This window comes from Gopherus evgoodei, chromosome 3 (assembly GCF_007399415.2).
Source record: "Gopherus evgoodei ecotype Sinaloan lineage chromosome 3, rGopEvg1_v1.p, whole genome shotgun sequence".
Lineage (NCBI taxonomy): Eukaryota > Metazoa > Chordata > Testudines > Testudinidae > Gopherus > Gopherus evgoodei.
The window spans coordinates 184304249-184319800 of NC_044324.1; the positions used below are offsets into that span (position 1 = coordinate 184304249).

Here is a 15552-nt window from a genome sequence, read left to right on the forward strand (position 1 = left end):
CAGACAACCAGGCCTTGGAATTTCTTCCATTTTCTCAGAAGTGAATACACGGATAACAGTCACTGCCTCTCCCCATCTGTGTAACCAGGACATTTTGTCTTTTGGCACACTCCTCATCTAGCTGTAGATCTTAGAATCCAGCTAGTTTCTGAAGAGGAGCATCAGTATCCTCCAGTATATGACCAGAGACTTTAGCCTGAGGCGTTAGTGTGGCATAGCTCCTTCAGAAAGAACATGCTGCTCTTATAAAGTTGAGATGTCTTTTGGAACGATCCAGAAGATACCATGCCTTTGGCACAGTGTCTTTTCTCAGAAGTAAACCACAAAGAACCAATGAATGGAAAGGTGTGTGCTGGATACCAGAGAAAGAGTGGAAGGAAATGGGTGAGAATTAGGGACTGCAACAAAGAGAATGATGGTTAGAATGGAGGCAAGATCTTACCTGGTTTCTTTCTGAAAGGAAAGCTGAGCAGAGGGACAGTTGGCAGATGTTGGATAGCCTTTTTCTCGAGCAATGCTTCTTCAAGGAGTCTGTGCTCTTAAGACCATCGCACCAGAACATGAGTGCTGGGGTGAAACAGATCATTGACAACTAGGGATACCGCTTCTAAGGCCTCTCAAAGGGTTCCCTGTAGTTTTTTCTTTTTTGGCTAGAGTGTTTTTAGGGTCTCCTTCCAACTGTGGCTTTTGCCAGAAAAGTCACTGGTCCTTCCTCTGGGAGCCATACTCCACTATCTATGATAGTATAGAAGGTGGGTAAGCTTTGTCTTTTGGATTGGTCCTAAGTCTTGCAACAAACTCCGATCACTTCCTTGAAAGAAGGGTAGAGGGGCAAGCTGGACTCTCAGAACTGGAAGGTAGGATCAGATGGCCAAAAAGTGCCTCCTGTGGTTCGTTTATTGTTTCCTGAACAAGGCATGAGCTGCCCCTCCTATTCATATGGTTAAAGAGGTCAGAAGGAAAGGAGCTTTCAAATACGTGGAGCTGGCTTTTATGTTCTAATGAAGAGAGAGAGACGCTCTCACAGTGCAAGAAGAGCAAAACAAGGCATTGGGGAGAAATCACTCAGATTTACTTTAATTTTTAGGTTTTGTACTTGGACCTGGTCACCACCAGTGTAGAAAGGGGCTGTTCATGTTACAGAGAAGGTTGTTCTACTGGGTTTCAGGACAGAAAGGACTCATTTTGGCATCATCACTGATAACAGTGACTCATTTAGTGTATTTCCTTTCAATCCACTCAGGGCTCCTGGAAATCTGCAGGGTCAGAGAAGAACCCTGCCAAATCAGAAATGACCTATTTAGAACATCTGATAGACTTTCTCCTGCATAAGACTTTCCCTGCTAGAAGTTATTTTGAGCAGTATGCCCAAGGTGCTGCCTAAGCTACCCAGGAGCAAAATGCAAAGAAGAAAGGACAGGGCTTAGGTCTAGAGTCTCAAAGGTGTTTAGGTGTCTAAGTCCCATTGATATGAGCTTTAGGTGCCTGCTTGATACTCCGGAAGGAAGTGCCTCTTTATGCTCAAGATTCTCAGCTGTGAAGCCTCTCCTAGAATTAGGGGCCTAAGCCAGCTGTCCTTTCACATAAAAAACAGAGACCCATCCCACTGTAACCAAGAACCCAACCGTTTTTGTAACGTGCCTTGGGAGCAAAGAAACATAGGAAGGCCACTGACTTTTTGGCAGTGGCTGGTCTACTGAGTTACATGGGCTTCTTCATTTTCTGGTTGCAGCCACAGCATTTTCAACTGCTCCCTGGGCTTTGCCTCAGGGGCACCAGTCAAAAGCAGCATGGTCCAGGTCAGAGAAGACGGTTTCTATGGCAACAGAGCTACACTTGCTCCCAGAACTCCTGCAGAGAGACATGTGGTGTGGTCAGGTTGCTATGCCTTAGAAGGATCCCTTCCCAGTCTATACCTCCTATAAGAAACCCACAGCTGAATGACTGTCTGATTCTCAATGTATTCTAGAGGAAGGATCTTCACTCCAGCTGAAATGCAGTGGACAAAGAAGCCATTGCATTTTCTGTCACGTTGTTAGGTATAGGTCACATCGGCCATGGTAACCAGTAATAGACCATCACTTTCCAAACACAGCCTCTAATAATTACAAATAATCAGAATGTCTCCCAATTACCTGTGATAAATCTGTAAAGACTAGTGGAAACAGATATAGACAGCCTGTGTTAGAGGATTCTTCTAGATCATTAGCGTATGGCTACTACTCAGCAGGAGACTGAAAAATCACCAGTGCCACCACGATTCTTTTGGGTTCTGGAAGTTTTATCCTTTCCACATGGACTTAAGGAAAATATGGATCACTGGTGGTTAATAACTTTTGCTAGTAAGGAAATGCTCCTGTTTTCTTAACTCTTCCGCCTGAGGAGCTTTGTTACCTCTTTCTTTATGTGGCTTCAGCCCATTATTCCCAGCGGCCTCTCCTCCATTTCTAAAATATCAACATTAAGCTCAAGCTTCATTTTCTCATACAAAAACTGGACACTGTTACATTTCTTCAGTCATGACTCTAAGGCAGATTTTCTTGGAACATCTGAGCCTTTGAAATATTTTATTGGAAAACAAGTGAACTTTTTTTATTTTATTTTTTAAGACCAGTACATGAAAAACAAATTTGGGGAAATGGAAAGAAAAGGAAATTTGACATATCCTGTGGTGGGAAGAGGAGATGGAGGGAGAAAGAGGGCCTTTATCTCTCTTCTGCACAAGGAAAGTGGACTTTTTGTGATTTTGAATAGGTGTAGGAATTGGGAAAAAAAACAGGGGAATTCATAGGTATGCAGTTCTAATGGTTGGGAACTCAAAACAGCTGTTATTGCAGTCCACAGGAGTGGCTGTCCCTATAGGATAAAGGGTGCATTTCATCACCAAATACTTATTTCTTTATTTTTTGTCAGCTTCCAGCATTTCATGCAATATGGTTTTACTGGGGGAGGAAGGGTTAACTTAAATTCTCTTCTTCTACAAATTAGAAATAAAACAGTATAGCAGTTAATACGCAATTAAGTAGTAAAAGGTTGCCATATTTCATAAAAGCAGATATTGGTGATTATTCTTTGTAAAAGTCTACTACCTGGCCATTAGCATAGTTCTGAGGTTTAGAGACTGTTCAACCAGATGTCTGCTTCAAAAGGTACAAGATGAGGTTGGAAACTGAATGCTTTGAAACATTTCACCAGGCCTTCTAATAAAAGATGAAATAAGACTTTCAAATCTGAAACATTTCAATGTTTGTATTGGTGTATTTATTCCACAGTAAAAATAAACAGTACTTCAATTTTAAAATAAATTTGACAAAAAGGAAAAAAAAAGGACAAAAACTAGTATAGTTGCTGTTACAATACAGAAGTTTGCCTAAGTTCAACATTGCTACTAGCAGCTGTGTTCTTAGGTGGTATTAGATTTGGACACCATAACCCTGTCATATTACTCACTGAAAGTACAAATTTAAGTTACCATGTTCCCATCATTAATGCTATATGAGCATTTGGAAGAATCTCTATGCTGCACCTGCTAATGTGAATTCCTAGTGAGCATGAATGAAAAGAAAAATAGACTTGTCATCAAATAGTAAATTACACAAATTACTTATTGCTTCTGCAAACCCTTAGTACCCTACAATGCCCCCCACCCCCCTTTTCCTTACCATTGAGAGAATGTGGATGTTAAGGCATAGCTTGACACAATTAAGTTTTCATTTCCAATTTAACGTGGTTGAAAGGCAGGTGGCAAGTTTTACCACCCTAAAGTGCTTAGAGGCTGTTGTAAGACAATTGTTTGTCTGGTTTACATTGGGGTGGGAAAGACGACTGGAGACCTGACAAGCAAAAACACATTGACTTTCACTCTTAAATATTAACTTTGATATTTATCTTGCTTTCCAGTGCATTAGAAGGTAACCATTTTCAAAACATTTTCTTTAATGTCTTTATTTGAAGAATTCACAACATACAATCACAGGATTAAGTAGTAAATACAAAGGGGTAGTACCCAACTGTTCCTTCAGTGAAATGTTGAATCAGTCCCATTAGTTATGGTTCATTCACTTCTTGGATTTTGGTTGTGAGGCCATGTAGAGAGCTATCAAACAGTAGATGGTCCCTCCTATCGTTAGAGCCATAGTGGTCCGATATAGCAGCTGATCAGGAACTCCTCGTTTCAGATGTACTGGCAATCCATCAGCCTTCTTTGGGAGAAGAAAAACACAGCAAATGAAAAAAGGTTGAGTGTATGCTGATCACCACAAACAAGCTACTGTAACTAAAATAAAGGATAATGAGAGAATTGGAGAGAGTAAAGAAAAACCTCCATGAACCTCTATGTAACTAATCCTCCAACAGAATTTAGGGTTTCTTCCTGTAGCTGCACAAAGGCAAGAGCAGGCTTTTTATTATATGCACCTTGCAAATTGTAGGCACGAACATGCTGTCAAAACCTAGTCCCAGATTTGGACCTTAGCGTCCAAAATATGGGGGTGAGCATGAAAACCTCCAAGCTTAATTACCAGCTTGGACCTGGTAAAGCTGCCACGACCCAAAAAATTAGAGTGTTTTGGGGCACTCTGATCCCCCCAAGACCCAAATCCCTTGAGTCTCACAACAAAGGGAAATAAACCTTTTCCTTTCCCCCCTCCAGGTGTTCCTGGAGAGAGACACAGACGCAAGCTCCGTGAATCTAAACAGAGGGACTCCACCCTCCCCGTTCCCAGCCTTGGAAAACAGAAGTACCGAGAGTTAATCTCTCTTCCCTCCTCACCCAGAGGGAATGCAAAGTCAGGCTAGTAAATCTAACACACACAGATTTCCCCCTGACTTCTTCCTCCCACCAATTCCCTAGTGAGTACAGACTCAATTCCCTGGAATTCCCCACTAAAGAAAAAACTCCAACAGGTCTTAAAAAGAAAGCTTTATATAAAAGAAAGAAAAATACATAAAAATGGTCTCTCTGTATTAAGGTGACAAATACAGGGTCAATTGCTTAAAAGAAATATGAATAAACAGCCTTATTCAAAAAGAATACAATTCAAAGCACTCCAGCAACTATAGACATGTAAATACAAAAGAAAAAACCATATAACTCACTATCTGATCTTTTTGTACTTACAACTGGGAAACAGAAGATTAGAAAGCAGGAAACAGAAATCACTTCTCATAGCTGAGAGAGAGGCAGACAGAAGACCCAAGAACAAAGGACTCCCACACAAAGTTCCCTCCACCCAGATTTGAAAAAAGTCTTGTTTCCTGATTGGTCCTCTGGTCAGGTGGTTCAGATTACTTCTTTCCAGGTGAAAGAGACTTAGCTATCTGTTTATGACACATGCCTTGGAATATTTTCTCAAAATCCTTTATCATAAAAGGCACCTGACTGAAAAGTGTCAGTAACTAGAGAATGGGAGAGGATTTGCATAAATCAGATGTTGTTCACCAATTCAGCATTACACGGGCAAATAAAAAAAGGCGTGCAAGAGAGAAATGTGCACATTTTAAAAAGCACAACCCCTTGTCATTCTCATAAAAAACAGAATGTTATATGAGGTTTTATTCTTTAAAATTAGAGAACTCCTATAAAAATATGAACTCCACTCATCAGTTCCTCCCAAACAAGTTGTTAATCCACAGAGATGAACACAAAGACTCTGTAGGACACTACATATACCCTTATTCCATAGGTTCTGAGCACCAATAAACATTTACATAGCAGTTTATAAACAATTTAAAATTACTCAACACCAAACAAATCACAGATCATCCAGTTTGTTCCTTGCATTCAGACACTTTGTTGGATCATAAGCATGTCATATGTTGCAAGAAAAAAAACATATTTACAACTGACCTGAATATGATAAGCACATGTAGCAGTGTGAAGAAAGGAGATCTGAGGTCTCTCTCCTTTCTAGGAAATGTCCTGCCAATACAAGGATTCCTGTGCAGGGTCTCAAGGTACTGAGACCATGAATTAAACAAGCTACAAACATTCAACTATAAGATGTTATGAAAATTACTATAAACCCTTTCAGAAAAAAAGTTTCACATATTTACATTCTTTGGACCAAATGTTGCAGAATTTGAATTACATCAATGCATGCCCTCTGGTGCGGACCCACTGATGGCATTGCACAGGTGCAATGAAGGGCAGAATATGGCCCACTATCTTCAGTCCTTTTTATTTACATTTGCTCTTAATAAAGTTTTTCTTCTTACCTGAAATAGCTTCTGGAGGTCCGGCACCTTGTTCTTGCCCAAATAAGAAACAGCTGCTGGCGAATCGGAGGCAAGTTTAGTTGGTGTTCCAAAAATCAGAGTTGGCGATTCTGTGGATGCCAGTGGCTTCAGTCCCTGAAAATGGAGATTAAGTGTTGAGTACTTGGATATTTAACAGCTGAAAAGAATGTACCGCTGATCATGTTCCAAGCAAACAAATTACCAAAGCTAAGATGAAAAAGCATTATGGAGAGACAGCTAACCTGGCTACAGCCCCCTTACCTAATAAATAAATAAATAAATAAAATAAATAAATAAATGACATCCAGTTACAAATATATTGGAAGTGACTGTCAAATTTCTCAGCTAGCTTTGGCTCAGGACTTGACAAATTCACTTACCATTTGTAAGTAAACAACTTTCCATGGTGAATGAGATTCTCCAAGTTTTTTTTCAGAAGTTTCTAGCCCTTATTGCAGAGAGGGCCTTCCAAATGTGAAATTAAAGTCAACTAAAGTAGTGTTTCCCTGAAATGGTAGTCAGCCTGAAATAAAAGTGAAGAGTGCCTCAAGGCCCAAATCCTACCCCAATGCACTGCTTGAACAGCAGGGGAATTCCTCAGACATCTGGGGGGAAATAACTGACAAACAAAGACCAACCTAATGATTGCCACAGGCAGTGGCACACACCTTAAATGAAGGTGTGGCAATAGGCTGGGGGAAATGACTAGAACCATCTCCACTTTGTATAGGTACAGCAGGTGCTGCTGGATAAGACAGGACACTGTTAAGCAGGAATACTCACCTCCTCCAGCACTCAGCTGGTACTGCTTCTGCTGCTATTCCCTCAAGTCTCTACTGACTGAGCTATGATTTGAAATAAAGGTTTAAAATTATGTACTCTGATTTGATACCATAAATCCTATTTATTGGAGAGGTTTCCAGGTACACTACTCAAAGTTATGGTTCCCCCAACAACTGTAAGGCAGCCTGCTTGCATATTTCTCTATATTTATTACTACACATGGAGTTAAGTTATGCCTTCGTGTGTGCAGTGTCATAAGATATGGCTTTCGCAGTAACCCTAAGTTTTCTGATTTATCCACATAAATGGAGAAATATGCATTAAAGCAACAGCGATGCTGAGATTTTAGTTTGATAGTTTTTTTAATTCAGAGTAATGCAAACACTGATTCAATGCAGTGGGCAAAGTCCTGGCCCCATTGAAATCAATGGAAATTTTGCGACTGACTTCGCAGAGCTCAGTATTTCACCGTAGGGTTTAGTTCTAAAAGATGCTTGAGATTTTTGTAGTGCATTTAGTAAAATACTAAATTACAATATATAGTGGAGGACTTTATCATTTTCTCTGTTAATAAACCAAATTACGTTACATGAAAGGCATTAGTCTTCATTCAAGAATAAAATCAACTGCAAATCTAAAGTTTTAGAAGTAACTGAGTAAACTGTTTTGAAAACTGGCTAAAAAAATCTTTTAGCCTGAGAACAACCATGAGACATCTCACAGTAATTCTCAGAGGTTAAAAACTCCTAAAGATAATGAAATGGTCTTAATCATGACTAAGACGACCATTTCACTATCATCCATTACCTTTAGGAGCTTTTTCTACTATGATGCGAAGTATTTAGTGTAATAAAAGCATTTAGATTTGCATAATGAATAGGTTACTACATCAAAACATCTTGTGATCTTTCTCCCTTGTATTAACAAATTACTTCTCAGTTGTCGATCTTATATTCTGGAGCCTTCCCAATCACAAAGGAAATGCTGTATTACACAAATTAGAAACTAAATGGATGACAATCTATTACAAGTGATGCAGTCTAACAAACTGAACTCCCATGGACTTCCCACACAGGTGATGTTATACCATACTTAACCAGCTGGTGACTTAACCAGCTGTAACAGTCCTCCCCATCCTTTGCTCTAACAGTTTGGAAACTTTCATCTCTCTCCCTCCAGCACTTCCTTTTTAAAATTTTACCTTAAAATTCAGATGGTTATCCTTCATTGGGAATGAGCCATCCCCAAGCCACCTCCCCACACTTACTGGACCCCCTCCAGTTCCTCCTCACTGCAAGTAATCTGCTCCTTTCCTACTTAGATTTTAGACTGTCATTACTATTATCTACTCTATAAAAACAGAATTGTTCTGTATGCACTGAGGTCATAGTACATTGCAAGCCATTTCAATAAGTGATCATCCATCCCGAATTCTTCATCCCATGCCTATCTACCAATATGTATCTTTATTGGTTAATAAAAAAAAAAAGAGCTTTCACAGTAGATCACTTTAAAAAAAACACTTGCATTTTAAACCATTGCCACCCATTGTGCACTGTATAGAGTTTTGATTAGGCTAGTAAGACATCTATGCTTACTATGAGTTACTGTGTAGCTGTTAAAGTTTTGAAGACACATCATGCACTGAGGTTCTCTTTTTTTATTGCACCAATAAGGACATACATCAAAATATTTCCAAGTAATAAAGGAAATTCAAACCTGACTTTCCCCTGAAATGACACTTAATCCAAGGTCATGGATCAGAAAAGTGGTGACAAAGTCACTCAATATTGACAAACAAGATTAATTTGTCTTAGCCTTTGTTATTGGAGTTAGTCAAGAATGTATCAAAAAGCAAGGTCAGTGGTATTTTCACAGTTTTACAGAAGAAAGAGAAACCAGGACTGGGAATTTAAGTGAGGTGGGGGGTGTCATAAACAGATAGCTAAGGGTTAATGTCTCTTTCACCTGGAAAGGAGTAACCTGAAACACCTGACCAGAGGACCAATCAGGAAACAAGATTTTTTCAAATCTGGGTGGAGGGAAGTTTGGGTGTGAGTTCTTTGTCCTTTGTCTTGTGTCTGACCCTCTCAGCTATGAGAGTGATTTTTCTATCTCCAGCTTTCTAATCTTCTGTTTCCAAGTTGTAAGTACAAAGATAGGAAGACCATAGATTTATATTGTTTTCTTTTGTATTTTCATGTGTATAGTTGCTGGAATGTGTTAAATTGTATTCTTTTTGGATAAGGCTGTTTATTCATTTTTTTTTCTTTTAAGCAATTGACCCTGTCTTTGTCACCTTAATACAGAGAGAGCATTTTTATGTATTTTTCTTTCTTTTATATAAAGCTTTCTTTTTAAGACCTGTTGGAGTTTTTCTTTAGAGGGGGACTCCAGGGAATTGAGTCTGTAACTCACCAGGGAATTCGTGGGAGGAAGAAGTCAGGGGAAAAATTTACTAAGATTTACTAAGCCTGACTTTGCATGCCCTCTGGGTAAGGGGGAAGAGAGATTAGCTATCTCGGTACTTCTGTTTCCAGGACTGGAAATAGGGAGGGTGGAGTCCCTCTGTTTAGATTCACGGAACTTGCTTCTGTGTATCTCTCCAGGAACCCAGGGAGGGAACACCTGGAAGGGAGAAGGGGGGGGGAAATGGTTTATTCCCCTTTGTGGTAAGACTCAAGTAATTTGGGTCTTGGGGTCCCCAGGGAAAGTTGTTGGGGGGGGACCAGAGTGCCCCAAAACACTAATTTTTTGGGTGGTGGCAGCTTTACCAGGTCCAAGCTGGTAACTAAGCTTGGAGGTTTTCATGCTAACACCCATATTTTGGACGCTAAGGTCCAAATCTGGGAAATATGTTATGACAGGGGGTAAAACTGGAACAGGATGAGGGGAAGGAGGGGAGACTGATCTGATCAGGTGCACAGTGTGAAATGGAATAGCTGGGCAAAGACTGGACCAAGGAGCTGACAGAGGGAGATTGGAACTGTGAACCAGTGAGAACGTTGATGTGGGGAAAGGGTGCTGCGCAAAAATATATACATGTAATTATATATTCACATATCATGAATATGTACAAGAGAAGTGAATTAAGGGTTCTCAACATCCAAACTGATGTGGTCATATGTGGGCTGATTAGATCTTTCATATTGCAGCAATATCCAAAACACGTTCCAATATCCACATTAAAAAGCAATAAAAACCATAATGTACTTAAAACAAATGCCACAGAATCATATCCACTTTTCAGCATTACTCTCTATTTTCAACATTCTGCTATATAGTCAAAGAAAGTCTTTACAGCACAGCTGCTGAAGCTGCCACTCTAGGATTTAGTCAAGGTGTCAGATGGTCAGTACATGCAGCTTTAGGATGAACTTTTGTCTCATTTGCCCACAGCCTCATGCTGTGTGCATTTTGTTAACACAATGCAGATAAGGGTTTAGAATATTTCTTTAATACACGACACCACACATTCAGAGAGAGAGAGAGAGAGACTCGCTCAAAGTGAATTAGATTGAGGGGGAAGGGAAGAAGATACATGGCTCATAGCTTATGCTTGAAAAAAAAAAAACAAATTAAGTTAAAGTGTTACAGAATGTTTTTAAAAAGAGGCATTTATGAATTCACTAACCCTTAACACCTATCATATAAATAACAATTCCTTATGCTGTAGAAAGAGCTTTGTTCCAGAGGCTGAGCACAAACTATTAACTGAGATTACATTTACATTCTGACAAGGTTAATGCATGTGCATTTTTAGACAGGATCATTCCTAATTGCTGTTTGTTCATTTATCAAGCCTATGTCAATCAACAGCAAAATTTCTAAATACATTTGTCACAAATTCAGGAATATCAAAACTAGTTTATACTAGGAAATGTTTGCTGGTATAGAAATGTCTCAAAAAATGAACCTATTCCACCACCAACCTTGACGCTGTTATACTGAAAAGTTTCTAAGTGTAGACCTGGCCTAAAACTATTTGAAAATAGTCCCACTATTGATCTCAAAGGTCACTCCGTTTCCCTCCATTAAAACTCTCAATGGAAAGTGGCCAAACAGCACACCTGTCCACTGTAACCGAAGGCACATCACTGGCAGAAAGTCAGGTGTCTACAACTGACTGAGAACCACAAGCAACATCTTCACTACGATTATCTTTGCGCTACAGGCATGGCGAGCTGAGAAAATGAAATCAGTTTTGCCCAACCATTCCTTGAGGCAGATTTTGTTGTATGTATGACACTAAGAGCTTGTGTACACTGGCACTTACAGCGCTGATACTTTCTCAATCAGGGGTATGAAAAAAATAAACCTCTGAACACAGCAAGTTTCAGCGCTGTAAGGAGCCAGTGTAAACAGCGCACCAGCGCTTATGTCTCTTGTGGAGGTGGTTTTTTAGAGCGCTGGTAGAGCTCTCTCCCAGCACTGTGCCCTGACTATACAAGCCACGTTAAAGCGCTGCAATGGTAGCACTTTACCATTGACAGTGTAGACTAGCCCTAAGTATCGTGTTAAAGCACTGTTCATATTGTATATATCAGGGGTTCTCAATTTTTTTTTTTTTTTTTAATCTAGAGTCCCTCCACCCCCCCGCCCCCAACAAGCTACAAAAACTCCAGGACACAGTAGCGGTTTGGGTCTGGGTTCCCCAGGGAAGGTTTTGGGGGAACAGAGTGTGCCAGACACTAAATTCTGGCTGGTGGCAGCGTACCGGATTTAAGCTAGTAATTAAGCTTAAAAGTGTTCATGCAGGTCCCCACTTTTTGTACCCTAAAGTTCAAAGTGGGGGAAAAAACCTTGACATGGTGAGCAGCAGTTGGGATTTTTAAGAACCAAAAGCCAGTAGGATTTTTTTCTTCTTCTCCTCTCTAGCTGCTTGGAAAGCAGCCTGAGGGCAGAGGTGTTAAGTTTTTAACAAAAGTCTTTGTTAAGAGGAGGCTTCAAGCTGTGAGCCAGCAGATAGCCAGCAAAAGGCATTTACAAGTTGAATTGTTTTCTTTCTACCTCTCGGATATAGCTAGTTAGAAAATCTCTGTTAACCAAGCTGAAGCATCCCAGTCAGTAAGCTGCAGGGGGGTGCGGCCAGCATAAGAAAGCAGAAAAATGAGTGCCAAGAAAGCAGTTAAACAGGAAATGGCTAGGCTGGACGCAGAAGAAAAAGCCAAAGAGGCTGATCACAGGAGACAGCTAGAGATAAGAGAAAAAGATGGAGATGAAAGAGAGAAAGAGGCTGACCACCGGAGGACTTTGGAGCTCCAGAGGGAGGCCCACCAGCAGGCCCTGGAATTAGCAAAGGTTAAGCAGGATGGAACAGCCAACCCTAACAACCCTTCTACAGGTACTGTTCCCCATCCCAGGAAATTCCTCACCTACAAGGCAGGTGATGATCCTGAGGTCTTCTTAGAAAATTTTGAAAGGACCTGCCATGGGTACAACATCTCTACAGACCAGTACATGATAGAGCTGAGGCCACAGCTCAGTGAACCCTTAGCAGAGATGGCAGCTGAAATGCCTAAGAAACACATGAACGATTATTAACTTTTTCAAACCAAGGCCTGAATCAGAATGGGGCTAACACCTGAGCATGCCCGTCGGCAGTTCAGAGCCCTAAGGTGGAAACCAGATGTGTCATTTACCTGACACGCCTACCACATTGGAAAGAATTGGGATGCCTGGATATCAGGAGCAAATGCTAACTCTCTGGAAGAGCTGTCCCTCTTAATGCAAATGGAGCAGTTCTTAGAGGGTGTTCCTGAGGAAATAGAAAGGTACATCCTAGATGGGAAACCCAAAACTGTAACCGAGGAGGGGGAGATTGGAGCCAGATGGGTGGAAGCGTCAGGAAAAAAAAAGCTACTAGCAAGGGGAGTGAATATCACAGGGAGCAAACCGAAAATAAACCCTATCACCGAAGGCAACCCAAGACCCCACCTACCACCCCAAGGAAGCACCAGACACCCTATTGTCCCACCTCTCCAGTAACTCACCTCGACGCAGTGACCAGTCAGCTGGGCAATGTTTTAAATGTAATGAACTGGGACATATAAAGGCCAACTGCCCAAGAACCCCAACCGAGTACAGTTCATTACACCACCATCACACCAAAGATCCCCAGGCCCAGATGCCTCTCAAATACCCTCTGAGTGAAGGGAAACCTTGAGAGTGGGCGGAAAGGTTATCGCATGGAGAGACACGGGGGTACAAGTGTCAGCTATCCATCAATCCTTGGAGGACCCCAAATTCATCAACCCAGAGGCCCAAGTGACAATTTACCCCTTCATGTCACAAGCTGTAGACTTGCCTACAGCTGAACTGCCTGTCCAGTACAAGGGCTGGTCAGGAATGTGGACTTTTGCAGTCTATGACAATTATCCCATCCCTATGCTACTGGGGTAGCAAAGTCCACGAAAGTCAGTACGTACTGCTTTCCTCTGGGCATCTTTTTTGGGAAAGGACCCAGAATATCCACAGCTACTCGCTGAAATGGGACCTCAATTATGGGGAGTGGATGGAGAGGGGCCTTGACCTGGTCTTGGGGCTTTCCCACTCTTTGGTATACCTCAGAAGACAGGACATACTTGGCAACGTCCTTGCCCATCCCTTCCCAGTGGAAGGACTTCCCCAACCGGTCCTTGGTTCTGTTCACCCCAGCATAGCCACTGGGATGATCATGGGCTAAGCTCAAGAGCTTTCCCTGGTACTTAGTTGGAATCACCAACTGTTTTTGCGGATGCCAGTCTTCCTAGTGTCCACCAGAAAGTCTCCTTGTATAAAAGTCCTTGTTCTACAACAAACCGGGATCGATTAGAAGAGCTGAGAGGCAGTGGAGTGCTCCGTGCCACCACCCAAGCTTTCTGAAGGCTGTCATCTGCTTCCTGCTCAGTCTGGAACTGTTCCCTTGAGGCTGGGGACACCAGTTCTTCCTCAGACTGGGGACTTGGGCTTGGTCCCTCTGGAAGCGATGTAGGTGATGGGGTTGTTTCCGTTGCTGGTGAGCCGCTTTCCGCTGGTGCGCCAGGGGTTATTTCAGGCTCTGGCTGAACCTCTTGGGTATGGCTGTCTGCTGGTTCTTCCAGTTCAGGCTCGCTGGCAGCCTCTGGCGTTGGGGTTGAAGATGGATTTGCAAGCACTGTCGTCAGTGCTGGCAACAGTTCTGACTGCTTTCCCAGTTCCTGGTCTGGGACTGGAAGCACTGTGGCTGTTTCCATTGTTGGCATGGGATCCGGGTCCACTACCTCTGTCTGGGTCTCTGGTAACACAGACGGACCCCTGTGGATGGCTCACGAACAGGAATGGGTCTGGAAGCTTGCCTGGTTTGGCTACGTGTAACCATTCCCACTCTCTTGGCCCGCTTCACCTGGTTGGCCAAGTCTTTCCCCAGTAGCATGGGGATGGAATAATTGTCGTAGACTGCAAAAGTCCACATTCCTGACCAGCCATTGTACTGGACAGGCAGTTCAGCTGTAGGCAAGTCTACAGCTTGTGACATGAAGGGGTAAATTGTCACTTGGTCCTTTGGGTTGATGAATTTGGGGTCGACGAAGGTTTGGTGGAGAGTTGACACTTGTGCCCCCGTGTCTCTCCATGCAGTAACCTTCCTTCCGCCCACTCTCAAATTTTCCCTTCACTCCAAGGGTATTTGAGAGGCATCTGGGCCTGGGGATCTTTTGGGTGATGGTGGTGTAATGACTTGCACTCGGTTTGGGTTCTTTGGGCAGTTGGCCTTTATATGTCCCAGTTCATTACACTTAAAGCATCTTCCAGCTGACTGGTCACTGAGTCGAGGTGAGTTACTGGAGACTGGTGAGGTGGAAGAATAGGGTGTCTGTGGCTTTCCTTGGGTTGTAGGTGGGGTCTCTGGCTGCCCTTGGTTGTAGCGTTTATTGTCGGTGTGCCCTCTGGGGTATTCGTTCCCCTTGACAGTAGCTTTCTTGCTTTCTGCCACTTCCATCCATCTGGCTCCAATCTCCCCCGCCTCGGTGAGATTTTTGGGTTTTCCATCTTGTATGTACCGTGTTATGTCCTCAGGAACACCATCCAAGAACTGTTCCATTTGTATGAGGAGGTGCAGTTCGTCTATGGATTTAACATTGGTTCCTGATATCCAGGCCTCATAATTCTTTCCAACGTAGTAGGCGTGTTTGGGAAATGACATCTGGTTTCCACTTTTGGGTTCTGAAACACCGACGGGCATGATCCGGGGGGTTATCCCCATTCTTAATCTGGCCTTGTTTTGAAACAGTTTATAATCGTTCATTCAGTCCTTTGGCATTTCAGCCGCCACCTCTGCTAAGGGTCCACTGAGCTGTGACCTCAGCTCTATCATGTACTGGTCTTCAGAGATGCTGTTCCTAAGACAGGCTCTTTCAAAATTTTCCAAGAAGGCCTCAGTGTCATCACCTGCCTTGTAGGTGGGAAATTTCTTGGGATGTGGAACCATAATTGGCGAAGGGTTGTTAGGATTGGCTGGAGCATGCTGCCCAGCCTGGGCTAACTTCAGTTCATGTTTTCTCTGTTTTTCTCTCT

At 42.3% G+C, this 15552-nt stretch overlaps 1 protein-coding gene across 6 annotated transcripts in view; it reads right to left on the bottom strand.

Annotated features, from left to right (window-relative positions):
* LOC115649077 (cytochrome c oxidase subunit 7A-related protein, mitochondrial) overlaps positions 1 to 15552 on the bottom strand; it is a 179466-nt gene that overhangs the window by 156234 nt on the left and 7680 nt on the right. For 4 of the 6 annotated variants that reach the window (XM_030557646.1, XM_030557647.1, XM_030557648.1 and 1 more), the window contains exon 2: positions 6217 to 6351. In XM_030557646.1, coding sequence (XP_030413506.1) covers positions 6217 to 6351 — 135 coding nt within the window. Of the gene's footprint in view, positions 1 to 3247; positions 4203 to 4331; positions 4379 to 6216; positions 6352 to 15552 lie in introns of those variants that run through there. The other 2 variants (XM_030557651.1, XM_030557650.1) reach the window with 2 other exon arrangements.